The sequence below is a fragment of the Suncus etruscus genome, chromosome 17 (assembly GCF_024139225.1).
Source record: "Suncus etruscus isolate mSunEtr1 chromosome 17, mSunEtr1.pri.cur, whole genome shotgun sequence".
NCBI classification, from domain to species: domain Eukaryota; kingdom Metazoa; phylum Chordata; class Mammalia; order Eulipotyphla; family Soricidae; genus Suncus; species Suncus etruscus.
The window spans coordinates 74,938,601-74,954,581 of NC_064864.1; the positions used below are offsets into that span (position 1 = coordinate 74,938,601).

The 15,981-nt window shown below is 48.4% G+C and overlaps 1 protein-coding gene across 1 annotated transcript in view; it reads right to left on the bottom strand.

The window, feature by feature from the left end:
• CSMD1 (CUB and Sushi multiple domains 1) overlaps positions 1–15,981 on the bottom strand; it is a 942,957-nt gene that overhangs the window by 87,600 nt on the left and 839,376 nt on the right. Inside the window, exons 22-25 of the mRNA XM_049790475.1 lie at positions 11,261–11,430; positions 10,536–10,692; positions 2,667–2,858; positions 2,199–2,325 (exon numbers count right to left, since the gene is read on the bottom strand). Of these exons, the coding sequence (XP_049646432.1) occupies positions 2,199–2,325; positions 2,667–2,858; positions 10,536–10,692; positions 11,261–11,430 (646 nt within the window). The remainder of the gene's footprint in view (positions 1–2,198; positions 2,326–2,666; positions 2,859–10,535; positions 10,693–11,260; positions 11,431–15,981) is intronic.

Here is a 15,981-nt window from a genome sequence, read left to right on the forward strand (position 1 = left end):
GCAGGAGGGGCTCGAGGAGGAGAGGACACCGCAGCGTCTCTTTCTGCCCGGGGCCCCTTGGCCACAGGGCAGCAGCTTTGAATCCCAAACACGCAGCACCTGGCCCCTCTCGCCCACTCAGGGTTCCCCAGGCCAAGGACAGCAGCAGCCACAGCTCTGGGTGCCTGCCTGCCTGCCTCCCTCCCTCCCGGGACAGACTCACACCCACACTGTACCCGCACACTAAGGCCCTAGCCTAGACAGTTCTGTCCACAGCTGATGCCTCTTGCCTCTTGCCTTTTTAGAACGGAGAGTGTTAGAAAGTGTTTCTCTCAGTGCTGGCTCGGGGAACGACAAGGTCTCAAACACTGAAAGAAAGGCCCCGAGCGAGCACCTCGTGGATTACCAGTGGACTAAGTCTAAACTACATGCAGGCACACACAGGCAGGGCCCAGAAAGGGTCACACAGACACCTCTGGGCAGGCACTGAGCACTGCCCTGTGGCCCAGGGGATCCAGGAGCAGAAGCTACCCTGAAGGAAAACAAAGGCCCCTGAGGAGCTTGGCTTCGAGTGCAGCTACGTTCACAGAGGCATCTTGAATTCAAGCTGGCTCAGGCCTCAGCAGAGCCCAAACACTGCTGTACACATGACAGGCTCATGACGGCCACAAGCAGGACGCCATAGAGCTATATATGGTCGGTACTTGCTTCTACACAGACAGAGCCAAGGAGACTCATCCAGGGGCCACATCATAGCTGCTAATCCCTGTGCAATCCCAGTGCCTGTTCCTTCGTGGTCCGGGAACAGCATTTACAGTAAAGAACCACAACATTGGATGGGAAGAACTTGAAAAAAATGATTAATGCCTGTAAGCTGGAAGCCCATCTGTGGGGTTATTTCAGTCCCTCAACTTTCCAATTTCAGGGATAAGGCTGGCCAGGCTATTAGTAGATTAAGTCTAAACTACATCCAAATAACAGTACCACCACACCTTTGTTCACCATAGGAATTTTAAATCTAACATTGTATATGATGGACCTTAGCAATATTGTTTTCAAAACTACTCCAGGAATAGCATGCATTTTCTTCACAAGCAGAGATGATCAGAGACTTGGGGACAAAGTTGGGGACAAATTTGTGAAGAAATTGATTACAAATACTTGTGCTTTGTTGTCTCTTCATTCTTAGGAAAGAATTCATGCCCTAACTTCATGCCTTAAAAATGGCCTTTCTAGATATTCTTGAGGTAAATTTGAGAGATATTTGAAAGATACAGGAAAAAAGAAAACATTTCCCCCAACAAAAATTGGCATTTGTCTTTTCTTTTTGTACATTAATGATTAGATATTAAAATCAGAATTGATAGCAAAAGCTGTACACTTTTATATACCTCAACTCATTCTTTGTTTATTAATTTAGTTTTTCTCTTCTTAAAATGTGAATGAAATAATAGCTTCACCTGCAAATAATGATTTTTACTGATTTGCACCAGGAGAACACCTCAAAGTTCTTTCAGATTCTTTAGAAGTTCTTAGTAAACAAAGCTTTAAACCCCGGGAGAGAACACATCCTATTTGTGTAAAGGCATTTCGCAAATCGTGACATTTCTGAGGAGCTTTGGAATCAAAACCAGAGCAGTGACCCTGCTGTCACTCGGATCAAACCTGCGGAACTTCAGAGAGCAGAACTAATATTGAATTTGATCTACTTTCATGGGGTCACAGCCAGACCGGTTTCCACGAAGGACGGAGTCTGAGTCCTGTTCCTCTGTTGTAGTTGATTTCCACCCAAGAATCAACGATTCTCAAGGTAGTCATTTCTCATCATTAGCGACCCACAATTTTAAGCCAGTTTCCTGACAGTCCACACACAGGATGAACCTTTGTGTGTGACTGTCTCAAGATGCTAGTAGGAGTGAGTTCATGACAAGGCTGAGGGCTGGGGAGGGAGGTGGCCCGAAGGGAGGTGGGATATAGAATGATGGGGCCTCCTCTGAGCACCCCTTTTCCTTCTCATTGACAGATGGCGCCATGATGTCTGACAGGCACCATTGGGCCCCTTTGTCCCTCAGCCCACGGGCTGGCTCTCTGGACAGTGTTTGCAGCCTTCCAGGAGATGGACATGCCTACCCTGGAGGGCACCTGCAGGACCCTAGGTGTCATCCAGCAAGGAAGCTGGGCTGGGGAAAGACTCTGAACTCTTCAACCCTGAGGTGTACCTGATGGTCTTTCCAGGGTCCGCCTCTACCACCCATGTGCAGTGCAGGTTGTTGTCATAGGGCGCAGGGTACCCTGGAGACAGGATGCGCCCCGACGTGGCCGCCTGGACCCTGCCACCGCACTCCGCTGCAAGCGACACAGGCCAGTGAGGAAGTAGAAGAAACCTGGTGGGGACAAGCAGTGGCCGAGGGGACAGGGCACGCCCCGCCCCAGCCCAGTCCCGGCCCAAGGGCAAGCAAGCCCCGCCCAAACCAGGCCCTGCCCTAGGACAGGCTCCTTTATCTCCAGGCTCCAGCCCTGGAAGCAAGTGCCGCCCACAAGTAGGCCCTTCCCCTTGACCAGGCCTTTCTTACTCCGAAAGGCCAGGCCCAACGTTAGACCCCGCCCAACGGCCAGCCCTGCCCCAGGAGCAGGCCTTGCCCCTCGGCCCAGGCTGTCCCATGCACACCCGTCCCACCACTGCTCACCCACGCAGGAGGGCAGCGGCTGGTCCCACACCCTGCGGTCTCCGCTCAGGCAGGTGAGGCTGCTGCTGCCACGCATGGTGTAGCCGGGATTGCAGCTGTACACCACGGTGGTGTCCGAGAAGTGCCCTTCGTCCCGGATCCTGTAGCCGTAGTTAGGAGTCCCGGGGTCCTCGCACTTGAGCAGGTCGAAGCCTAGCGGTGGGAAGAGGACAGCAGCCTGAGCCTGTGGCTCTCAGGGTCCAGCCGGGGCCAGCCCACCCCGTGCACTCTGCAGCCCGGGAAAGAGTCTTGGCAGGCAAGACTGCTGCCAAGGTTCCCCACCCAGCTCTCCGGATTTTAGCTTAGCCTGCAAACTTGGGCAACGAAGGGGAGCTGCCAGGAAAGAGCTTGATTCTGCCGGGGTCGTGAAATGGTGCTGGGGCTGTGTCCACTTGAGCGGAGGAGGATCTTGCGCTTGATTAAAAATAGCTGAACAGCAAACTGTTCAAGGTTTTGCATCTAGAGCAGCAAGGCACTCCTCCTCCTCCTGTCTTTTTTCCCCTCCTCTTTCTCTCTTCTTCCTCCTCCTCCTCTATCTCCTTCTTCCTCCTTCTCCACTTCCTTCTCCTTTTTTCTTCTTCCTCCTTGTTTTTTGTTTATTTGTTTGTTTTGCTTTTGGACCACACCCAGTGGCGCTCAGGAGTTACTCCTGGCTTGGTACTCATAAATCATTCTTGGCAGGTTCGGGAGACCATATGGAATTCGGTGGATTGAACCCTGGTTGACCATGTACAAGGCAAATGCCCTACCTGCTGGGACATTTCTTGGGGGGATTTTCATCTTCAACAGAGAGAAGAGGTTGGAAGGATTTGCCAGTGGGCTCCAAGTCCCTCTCAGTCTCCCTAGGTGTTTCCTGAGACCAAGAAGCAGGAAGGCCAAGGCACTGCCTCCATAAAAACAACCTGGAACCCCAATGAAGACAATCGTGTACTAATGGTCCAGCGGTGACTGAAGTTTCAGTGGTCCAGCAGGTTAGATCATCTCCTCAGCCTGCAGAGGACCCATGTCAAGGATTCTGAGAGTGGCATCTGGTTAATCCCTGGAATTGGGGTTGCCTTTTTCCAAGCTCATGTCCAGGCAACTGGGGCATCTGCACTGGGTCTCAGTGAGCTGAGAGTGTAATCAGTGCTGAAAAAGTTCAGAATTCGAGAAACCAATGGCTTAAAACTCAGCCCTGCCAGAAGCCTGTTTGCTTAGCAAAACTATACTATAACATAGCTCAGTGTGGGAACTTTCCTTTAAATGGTAAAATCTCTTGTAATCCAGGAAAAAAAAAAAAAAACCATGCAGCAATCACAGAACCCAAAGGATAGCTGGACATGGTTTCATGACTGTTTGAAAACTAGCAAGATACTGACATGTTATCAGCCCAACCCTTGGGCTACCTGTTGGTCAGACCAACCCAATTCTGGGAGGGGTCTATGGAAAGTAACAAAGGGTTGCCTCAGGGGTGTAAAGAGATTGAGGAAGGAGAAGCCTGGGGAGAATGGACTGATGAAGTGGAGAGGATAGAAACAGGATTGAATGGCAGGGCAGCTGAGGAGAGCCTGCTTAAAAGGTTTAAAGCTTAGAAGCCCCTCTTGATGGCTAGGGCCTTGAATAAAGCTGATGTCTCCTGATCCTGATTGCCTGTGGATCATTTCCTCACCACTACACTGAACCCTCAGACCCGCCGGCTGGAAGGGGCGCAGGCACCTGGGCTGGAGGAGAAAGGCCTCACTCTCCATCCATCACAATCCACAACCATCCAGGACTCAATAATTAATATGCAATTTTACACAGGATCATCTGAAAGAGTGAGGGACTGTAGTGGAAGTCTCATGCCCAATTTCTGGAGGAGAGGGATTCTTGATTACAAATCAGTTAGCAGCACCGACACAGGGAAGAATCCACACAGTTTAGGGAGATACAACAGGTTCAGAAACTTCCACCACAAGCTATCTGTGAGTAGGCAAAGACACACAGACTACCTGTGGAGCTGAAACCGAAAGCAGTCTCTCTGACCTGAGATCTTTATTAGGAAGAATTAGGAACCCCCCTATAGGTGGAGAATAGATAGGGGTAGTGAGGGGGCCAACCCAGACGTCTTTGTGCCCAGAAGGGCAAAGCACATGGTAAGAATGATCCTGAACAGAGTAAGAACCAGTTACTCCAACAAAGGACCATGTGGTGCAAGGGTGAAAAAACCTGGGGTTTGATGCTCACCCTGAAATGATGTCTTTAATGACAGACGGACAGAAGGAAGTGAATGAATGAACATGCAGTCCAGGCAAGAGAATCATGAACACACAGTCTGGCAGGGGAGCCGGCTTTCTGCAGAGTTTGACGGACTTGTGCATCCAACACACATCCTGTTAGCCAGCACACCATTCTGGGTGCAGTGTGCGTGTTTGATTCCCAAATCATTTCTATTGAATTTCTAGAATAGAACATCATTCTCAATGTTATAGTTACATATAAAAATATGTTGCTGTTGTTGTTTTTCAGCTAGCATGGGGATTAGTTTTGGATTGGTATTTTAGTCAGAGACTTCTTTTCTCTCATCACTGATACTGTTATTTGGTGATTACATGTGTCACCTCCATGGATACGGACCTCTGAATATTCTGGGGAAAAAAATCTAATTAAAATCCTTAGTCAACCGGATGGGGATCAAATTTTGACAGAAAGGCAGGTTTCTGAGCACTAGAAAGAAGCATCAAAATGCTTGACTGCATGTGGGGAGGGCATGGGGACCAACCTGAAGATAGAGTACCTCTCGCTGGAAAAGTGATTTTTTCATATCAAATGTGTCAGCAGCTTTCCAGAGGAAGGGAGAGTCCCCTGAGCAACCCAGAGAGAACCTACATGTGCCCAAACACCTGAGAGCCTCCTTAATGCAACCAGGGGACCCAGAGTCTCAGAACTCAGAGCCATGGCATCTAGTTATAGGACACCGCCACAGAATCTAGAGTCATGGTATCCAGAGCCACAGGATCCAGAATCACAGAACCCAGAGCCACACGATCCAGATTCATAGGACTCAAGAGTCATATGAGCCAATGCCAGAGAACCCAGAGTCATGGAACCCAGAGCGACAGCACCCAGAACCATGGAACACAGAATCAACAGCCCTAGAGCCGCAGGACTCATAAACACAGAACCCAGAGCCATATGGTATCCGGAACCACAGAACCCAGAGCCAGGTATCCAGAACCATGAGACCCAAAGCCACAGGATCCAGAACCACAAAACTTAGAGCCACAGAACCTCGAACATTCACAAAATCCAGAATTACAGAATCCAGAACCCAGAGTCATGGGCTCCAGGATGTGCCGTACTTCTCAGCACCGAGAACATGCTTGAGTTTGAGCTCTCTGGGTTCTGCTCCTTCTGCCCCGAAACCAAACCTGGGGGAGGCAAACCAGCCCCTCCTGAGCATTATCCGTCACAAGGTGGCTAGATGGGGTGTGCGTGGGGAGCGACACAATGCAGGGAGCAAGACAAGGAGACCGAGAGGGCACATGAGGAGCTGGGGCCAAGAACTCATGTGCCCACATCCTACATCCACTTGCCTCCCTAGACCCCCTTACATTCAGGTGCTAATACTGCTGGCAGCATCCTTCTTCCTATCCCACAGGGCAGAAAGGGTGTGAGGAAAAACAGTTATAGGGGAACACTTTGAGACCTCGTAAAGAAGCTTACAAGTGTCCAAGAGCTTGTCAGCACACCTGGGTTCTGTTGCATTACTCGCTGTTGGTTCTTTGAGTACTCTAAGAGTGAATGCTCAGCCCTAGAATGCTGCAAAGTTCCTCCATCAGCAGCACAATGAGGTCATACATTCCTAGGACAAGGCAGCCAGGCCAGTCTGTGGCCACTAGCCAGTGAGACTAGTCCCTGCCCCTCTATTTCCTCCTCTGAGGGCAGTTCCAATTTGCTCTCAGTGCTTGGTGACGCTTTTTCCTGGCTGATGGACCACATGGGGAAGCCAAGATCATCTGGGGAGCACCACACCTTCCATGGATGGAAAGCAAAGGCCCCTTCTGCGAACATCCCTCTGTCAGGGGGCCACTGCTGACTGCAGCATGTGTGAGGAGATGGCAGAAACCAAGCAGTATTGGTGAAGACAAGCTGGCACAAAGTTGACAGCATGAACCAGGATGCTGGCAGGACAGTGGCTTATTGTGAGGAATGAGGCACCAGGGGCCTAGCAGCCAGGCAAGGACGCTAGAGGGGCCAGTGGTTTCTCCAACTCTGGGATATATGAGCCACCCTGGGACGATCTGGGAGCCACACACTGCAACTGAGGCTGGACTGTTAGAGGGGCCAGTGCATGCCTGCAGCCAATGCCACCTGTGATGGGGCCATGTGTACTCCAGAGATGCCTGGACCACCAGAGGAGGCTGTAGCCAGCACCCCTTTCTGACCATGTTTTCTAGGCTAGGGGAGACTATGTCAAGCATATGCTCCACATCCTCTGTGGCCTCTGGGCCTCAGATGTTCACTGTGCCTGGTGGACAGACCCACAGCAAATCTCTGTGGGACTCTGTGTTACTGTGGAAGATGAGTACTCTCTGTGTAGGAGAGTACTATTTAGGAAGACATTTGTTACTCTGAAGACAAGTAGTAATGAATATGAGTAATATTCCCAAAGACAAGTACTGTTCATGAGCATGAGTACCATTCACAAAAACAAATACTGTTTATGGACCTGTATTGTTCACAAAGACAAGCACCATTTATGAATGTGAGTACCGTTCACAAAGACACATTCCATTCCTGAGGATTGTTCACAAAGGCCAATACTATTTATGAACATGAATCCACTCACCAAGAGGAGTACCATTCATGAAGGTAGCACCATTGCCAGATATGAGCATGACTACTGTGTACAGAGATGAGTACTATGCATGGATGAACACTGAGTACTGAGATGTGGACTAAGTCTCAAGATGAGTACTCTATGAGTTCAAGGGAGAAGGGTACCATTTCTCCAAATCCCAAATTCCCAGGATGCTGGAGTGGGAAGTGTTAATGTTAAAGGATAAAAACTGCACCCAATTCTGGAAAGACTTCAGGATGTTTCTTAAGCTTTATATTTTTCTCCACAGACATTCCGGGAGCCATTTATGTGTGCAGATTAGTTATGAACCAGCAACATTTGAATATGAATGTTTCTTTAAGTAATGCAATTAACTAGCAGAGATAATTACAAAAGGCTTTGGAAAATAGTTGCCAGTGCCTTTCCATAGTCTACAGCTTTAATAATAATTGACTCCAACTATTTTCTAACCATTCATTACTTTCGAGCTCCCTTTCAGGAATGAACGTCTGATTCAGGCACCCTATCACATGGCGGGAGCCTGCAGTTCTCAAGCTTAATGACTTAGCATTTAATCTAAGAACTTAATGAGAAGCTGAAAGTGTTTAGATGATATGAGAACCCACAATCCATCCTATATCACTGATATCTTCGCCCCTCTGGCAGAGTGTGCTGCTTAAGCAAATAAAATGCCTACTCAGGTCCCATGTGATCATTGGTGGGGAAAAATTGGCTCATCACTTCTGCCAAACTGACTAGACCTCGAGCTAAGTCTCCATCTTTGTCAAGGCGGGCAGCACCTGTTGTTCAAGTCTATACTGCCACGGGGCAGTGAGCGCCAAGGTAGCACAAGCTGCCATTTCTCAAAGATCCTAGGGGATAGCGAGGAAGAACAAAATTGCACTGCAGTGCCTGGCATAGAGGTCAGTGGGTATGGAACTGGGGTGGCCACAGGCATCTAAGATGGATGACAGGGAAGGCACCTTCTCCACCAAACAAGACAAGCACATGGGGTGGTGGCCCCTGCAGCTTCGTGCTCTCCAGCCCATCCCTGCTCCCAGGTCACGATTCTCCCAGCTGCTACAGGAAGCCCCAGGGGAGAAGGACCAAGATATAGTTGGGAGACCTTGCAGGGAAGCCTAGACCTGCAGTTCAGGTCTGCCTGCATGTGCCCATGCACAACTGTGCCCGGTACAGAGGTGGGACTCAGGTTACTTGCGCTGAAGCACATCATAGGGACAAGAGGAGGCTGATGCTAGGAAAGGAGACAGAGCAGGAAGAGGAGCACAGAGGATGCCTGTGGCCTGTAGACCAGGGTGCACTGAGGGGGACCAGGGAGGAAGCATATGCAGGAACTCCACAGAAGCTCAGAGCCTGCAACCTCATGAGGGGAGCTGGGAGCAGCCCCTGGTTGTGAGAGTCACAGATGGGGAGCTGCCTGAAGCCAGGCCAGGGCACTTCTCCAGTCCTCTGTGGCAGATAAGTGAGTCCAAGAGATAAAACCAAGGACACCAACAGCCACACACCACATACCGGCAGGCTCAGAGAACCAAGACAACAAGGAAGGTGAATCATGAAGCTGAAATGCAGATATTTTCTGCTCCAAAGACCTGCTTTGGGAGTATGGTTCTGAAAAGTAGAATTAGCAGCAAAAGAAAAGGGTTTAACAACACTGTTTGTTGCTGATTTGTCTTGCATGTAGGACAATGAATGTGCTTCTCTTTATAGAGTCTTTTCAAAGACGATTATCATGAAAGAAAGAGCAAACCATTTGTTTCCTGGTGCCAGAGACTCTAATTCTAATTCTGCCCAAGTCTTGCAAGTCTTGAACTGGTGATGTCTCCAAACAAGAGGGTCTGAGTCATTCCTCTCTTGCTCAGGCACCAGGATTAGTTTGTCCTCTTCCAGCTGCTATGGGAACCCCAAGGGGAGAAGGACCCAGATACAGTTGGGAGACCTTGCAGGGAAGCCATGACCTGTAGTTCAGGTCCACCCGTGTGTGCCCATGGTAGACGGTGCTAGGCCTGGTACAAAGGTGGGACCCAGGTTACTTGCACTGAAGCACACCACAGGGACCAGAGAAGGTTTATGCTGGGAAAGAGGGAGACAGAGTAGGAAGAGGAATGCAGGGGATGCCTGTGGCCTGTAGACCAGAGTGCACTGATCCTGGATGGTCTCGGGCCTTCTTTCCTTCCCCATCAGCTGTAGGAACCAAATGAAATTTTGATCATACTTTCCTGCTCCTTCTGCCAAAGTCTGACTCCCATGAGAGGGTTCTATCCATTTTCCGCATGTTTGAGAATTGAATTCATGGATCCACTTGAATCATTCATCCACATTTCATCTCCAATTTGGTGACATTGTCTCTAATGGAAATGGCTTTAATGACGTCCTGCTGCACAGCTCCCTTTCAGAAAGCACAGTTGCTTCTGAATCTTTACTTTTTGTGTCTTCTTCACATTCCTCTTCAAAATACACATTTCTGCACTGATGTCATATTCATACAAGAGCAGTGGAGAACATGCCTAAGGCTGAGGGAAGGATCAGGCTGATCCCCCAGGCTTAGCCAGAGGGGATGATAAAATTCTGATTGGCAAGATTTAGTCTTTGTATCAGCAGAAATCACTGCTGTGTGTATAGGAGAGATGCATACAGACATGCAGTGAGAACAGAACCCACACACGAAGTACACAGGAAGATGACTGTTCACAGAGACAGGTACCATGCCTGGGTGTGCAAGGCAGAGACACCTCCTACCAGGACACCCAACATTCCCTGCTTGTCTTTCATAGTCATGCACATGGATTGTAAATGTAGATTGCCAATTGACAATTGTTCATTGACTTACAATTGTTCAGTTTTTAGTCTGTTTTTTTTTTTTAATTACACACAGTCACTTCATGACCAAACCCCACCTAATTCTAAGAATAAAACTGGAGCCTAATCTTTGATGGCAAATTCTCAGGATGACACAGTCACCGTGCCAGGGCAGGGCAGGGCAGTGGCGGTGGGGGGAAGGTGCTACATACTGCTGTAGGTGAGCTGGAAGCCAGGTGCCGTGCCCGAGCCATTGGTATTGAATTCCAGCCACAGATGGTTGGATGTGCTGTTCAGGACCAGCCCTGACAGCTCGTTTCGGGAGAAGGAGCCCAGTTGGCGGGCAGAGCTGTCCCTGCCGTCGAACACCTGGGAACAAAGCACAGCACATGCCATTACCCCTGGACTATGGAAAAGAGCATGGAAAGATTTATGGAAAAGACTATATGGAAAGATCACTGTTACTGTTGCTTAACCCGAGTGGTCTCAACAAGACCTTCACAGATGCAGTCCAGGCTGAACAAAGCTCCTGAAGCTACACAGATGGCCAGAATGCTGGACAGACAGACAGACAGTGCCTGTTGCTTGTCTCCCCCTGTACCCCCACAGCACAGGGCCAGGTCTGTGTTATGGGCCCCATCCTGCTGGGCTCTAATGAAGTGGTTTCAGTGACAAGAATTACCACTTTGGAGCTGGCAATCAGCAGAGAATTCCCACCAGAATGGGAATGCCGAGGGCCTTTTTCCATCCCTCCCCAGCTGGAGAAGCTCTGTCAGGTCCCTGCCTCGGGTGCCCTGTGAGAATCCACAGCTCTGTGGCCACATCCCATGTGTTCCTGCCCCCGAGGCTACACATGGCAGCTTCTCTTCAGAAGGTGCAATGGTTCCTCTGGCCTGTGATCCCAGCATTCAGGGCTCTGTTGGCTCCAGGCACTCACCTTGAGAACATCCCCCTCAGAGAGCTGGAAGCTGTCAGCTTGGAGGCGTACACCCTTGCCGGGCTCCGTCTCTATCCTGTAGATGCACTCATGGTTATTGTCATAGTTGGAAGGGAAGTTGGGGGACAGCAACGTGCCCTTGTTCCCTTGGACACTGGCACCACATTCAGCTAAAGGAAACAAGACATGGAGAACAAAATTTAGAAAGTGCCAGGGATGAGTCTCAAACATGCTCAAGGCATGTCACCCTTGCCCTGGTGGCGCTGGAGACCTGAGTTAAGAGCATGGCTGCTGCCGGCATTCTCTAGCCGCAGACTGACCCACCTGCCTCCCCCGATGCCCTGTGTCAGCCAGCAGTGCCAGGCCATGGGTCTGTGTGGACACAGCAGAGGACCCTCTGGTCCTATCTCCTCCCGTTAGGCACATTTCGTCCTGTAGGCATGATGCAATGCCACACCACCCAGCCACCCTCCTCACCTGCCAACTCTAGAAGAATTGTGCCCTCTCCCCTGCAAATGCAGAGCCTGATGTGTCCACACATCAGGGGTTTAACTCAATAAGAGGCGCAAAAATGTTGTAGATCTCCCTAGCCTGGGACAGAGGGGCAGGGCCATGAGGCTGCTGCTCAGCACAACTTGACACCGTAGGGTGCGAGGTGCAAGATTCTAGGGCACTGTGTTTATCTGGTCTTACACATAGATGTGTGGCTACACACATGTGTATGCCAATTCCTCACATGAGGCACACATATGTGTGCATGTGTAGTCTGGCATGTACTGGCATATGTACAACTGTTCCCTTGAGTACAGATGCGACTCGTGTGTGCTTTGCATGTGTTTTACATGTGTGTACCCTCATCTTGAACCCACAGTTGGGGTGAAACCTCAGTCTCTTGGGATGACAAGAGTGGGGTGTGAGGAGTTCCGAATCTCAGGAATGATCCAGTGGACAGCAAAGTCCCAGAGCTCTGTAGTTTGGGTACTTGAGTCCCAGAGATCAGGGAAGGGTGCTCAGTATTCATGGCTGGGGTGGGAGCATTGTCCCCCAACAAAGAGAGACACCTCTCTTTGTCTTTGCACTAGAGCAGCTAAGTGGCTCTTCCCACATCTGCACTGGTACTACCCATAGGCAGCTTGGGATAAGGGTTTCCCAATGACCCCCCATTGGCCTCAGGCTGATCACACTCTCCTTCATCCCATTGAGGAGGAACTGGAGCACTGGGTCCTGCCTCAGAGAACCAGGCACACAGGTTCACCCCAAACAACACATTCCCCAAGCTACCATCAGCACAGAGCTAGGAGCACCCAAACTCTACCAACACATCCTCAACAGCCCCCAACAAATAAAGGTCAAGTGTCTTTCCTCTGTCATACCACTAGTTTAAGTAATTAGGGAATAGAACAATGGCCTATTTATAGCTAAATTAATATTGAATATAACTTATAAGTCATAATTAGTAACGGGTAGACTAGCATCATGAAATAGGATCCAGAAAAAAGCACGCTTTTAAAGATTCTCATTAAAAGCTGTGGTGGTGGGAAAACTGTTGGGATTAACCAGAGATTAGATAAATTTCTATACAGCAATGAGGATATTAACCAACTAACATGATATTGTACAATAAAGAACAGCAACATTTCGTACAATTTGAGAAAATACATTTGCATGGAAAATTACATCAGCTAGATACAGTGAAATTTCTGTACTCGGATTATGGGATTTTAGGCAGAAACATGGTAAATCACACTGATTCAGCACAAGTGCCACCCCCATAGAAGTAATGGGTCTGGGGAAACGGTTGTGAGTTGGCACCGAGGAACTCTATGGGTGGCAACAGTACTGCTTTACATCTGTAAAGATGGCAGCATCCATCCTACCATATGTTCCTCTCTGCGTTGGCTCCTGAATTAAATCCAAGAAAAGTTTTCTCCACATGCCCAGTTCAACCCTTTCCAACATTATTCCAGAGCCCCCAGTTAAGTTTGTGCCCACCTTCCCCAACCCTCAATTAAATCCTGTCAAGTTCAAAGTAGCAAGTTCCCCCACTGACTCTCCATCTCGTACTCAGAGATTTCCTAGCTGCTTCCTGGGCAGAGATGCCAAGCGTGGCTGGGTGGTCGCCTGAGGTACCTGGGTCTTCTACGGATAGGCTCCTGCAGTGCCATCTTTCTGACTCTGTACACCTAACCTTGATGCACACAGAGTTCAGCACCCAAAGTCTCTCATGAACCCAGGGGCCACCGGAGTTTGAGATGAGAGCAGCATCCAGAAGAAAGAGGGGAGCCTTTTGGTAAGCCTGGATGAGGGGCCACCAGTGTGGAGACTGACCTACCAGGAAAACTCTGGAACACCCCACCCTGAGGACATCCTGTGAGCTGAATGAGGCCTGGGCCATCACTGAGAACCCCAATGCAGAACAATCAGCATGGTGGAACAGAGCTGCCTTCAAGTACAGTGCTCTATCAGCCACCAACAGATGCACAAACTTTGAGGTGTACAGGGGCTCATGGCACCATGGCACCAAGGCTCTCCTTGTGTTGAAGACTGTGAAGAGTTACTCCAACAGTGCTTCTGGGTTGTCTGAGGCCTTCCCTCTGTCCGTGGATATGCACGCCTGACCTGAAGGGGATGGTCGGGCAATGGATACAGAAGATTAACCGCCTAGAGTGGCTCTGGGGGAGAAGAGGGGCCACACCCAGAGACCCAGGAGATGTGGACACACTCAGGGACCCCAGGAGAGGCAGATCTCAGTACAATCCGTGACTGCTTTGGTACCACAAACCTCCCAGCCCCAAACACTGTCTCTTTGGGGGCCCTGTTTCCTGTGACAGTTTGATTTGGACATGGCCCTTGAATACCCCACAGTATTGACAGTTGGATCTGTAAATCCGCCCCCCCCATACACACGCCCCTTGAAAATGCCCCCTATTACCTGGGATATAAAAAAAAAACTTGGACTGTTGTGGGGGGGGTAGGCTTGTGACCAGAGCAGTGTCTGCCGGTCTGCTGGGGGCCAGAGATAAAACATTGGTGAGATGCTGCCTGCTTTGTATCTACCCCCCACCTCAGATCCAGGTCTATAGGCCCCTTTGGTCAGTGAATCTTTTCTTCTTCTTCTTCTTCTTCTTCTTTTTTTCTTTCTCTTTCTTTCTTTCTTTCTTTCTTTCTTTCTTTCTTTCTTTCTTTCTTTCTTTCTTTCTTTCTTTCTTTCTTTCTTTCTTTCTTTCTTTCTTTCTTTCTTTCTTTCTTTCTTTCTTTCTTTCTTTCTCTCTCTCTCTCTCTCTCTCTCTCTCTTTCTTTCTTTCTTTCTTTCTTTCTTTCTTTCTTTCTTTCTTTCTTTCTTTCTCTTTCTTTTTTTTAAATATATTTTTATTTAAGTAACATGATCATATTTGGGTTACAGTCATAACCAGAACACCCCCCTTCACCAGTGCAATATTACCCCCTTCCCCCTTCCTATCCCCTGCCTGTATTCGAGACAGGCATTCTACTACAGTAATTTGTTTTTAAGTTCAGTAAGTTGTATTTTTTTCCTTAAAGGATAAGAATAAAAAAATATAGTAATGGTGTGATAGTGACAATCACCAATGTTTGCATCGGTCCAGAAAAATGGAGAAAATGGAAAAAAAATCCTTGACCTGATTACAAAAAGGCCTCACCACAGAAGTTTATTGGCATAAGACAGACTCTGAGTTCCAGGCATACCAGTCTATCCAACTCGAGTCATTCTCAAGGTCCCGATGAAACTTTTTCACACTTTAGCTATTGTTGGTATCAGACTCTTATATTTAAAGACTCTGGATTCTGTGCCTTTCTTTCATCTATGTCAGGCTGATGTGGAGCATCCTCTAGTTTCAGCATATCATTAAATGCGGAGCCATCTGCCCTGCATGCAGACTGTTGCTGAGTCGCCTGGGTGTTGGGAGCACTCTTTGGAGTAAGTCAATGCCAAAGCAGTGGTAGGTCTTCTTTGGTAGAGGCTTGGATCCTGGTAATGTTAAAGACAATTGTGGTTGTTTCCATAGATGGTATCCATTGTTCAGGTGTGTGTGGGTGATGCCCATTCTTGTGAGGCCTGAGCCAAATCATTATGCCAATGTTCAGGGTATAAGGCCTAATTACATTACCAAATTTGTGTTCCCATCTCTATTAGATAAGAACTTGTTTGCATATGTATTATTTTCCCATTTTAATTTGCCTATACAAAAGAGAAGCAATGCCGCAAGATATTGTTTGGGCATCTGGGGGCCGAAGAATAAAGTCCAACATTTCCCGTAACTTGGTATAAACGTGAACTCTATACAGAGTTACTCTTCTACCAGTATTGCTTATAAAACGATCTCACAGGGGGAAAATCAAACAATCAAATAACTAATCTAGTAGGCAAAATTGTCACTATATGAGGATATTCAAAAAGAGTTATAGATGTTAAGGGAATACATCTGAGATATACAAAAGAGATACATGTGATCCTTTTATGTTTTTATTTATTTTATTTTATTTTTATTTATTTATTTTTGGTTTTTGGGTCAAACCCGGCAGCGCTCAGGGGTGAATCCTGGCTCTATGCTCAGAAATCGCCCCTGGCAGGCACAGGGGACCATATGGGATGCCGGGATCCGAACTGATGACCTTCTGCATGAAAGGCAAATGCCTTACCTCCATGCTATCTCTCCGGTCCTCCTTTTATGTTTTTAAAAAAAGAAAAAAAAAGAAAACAA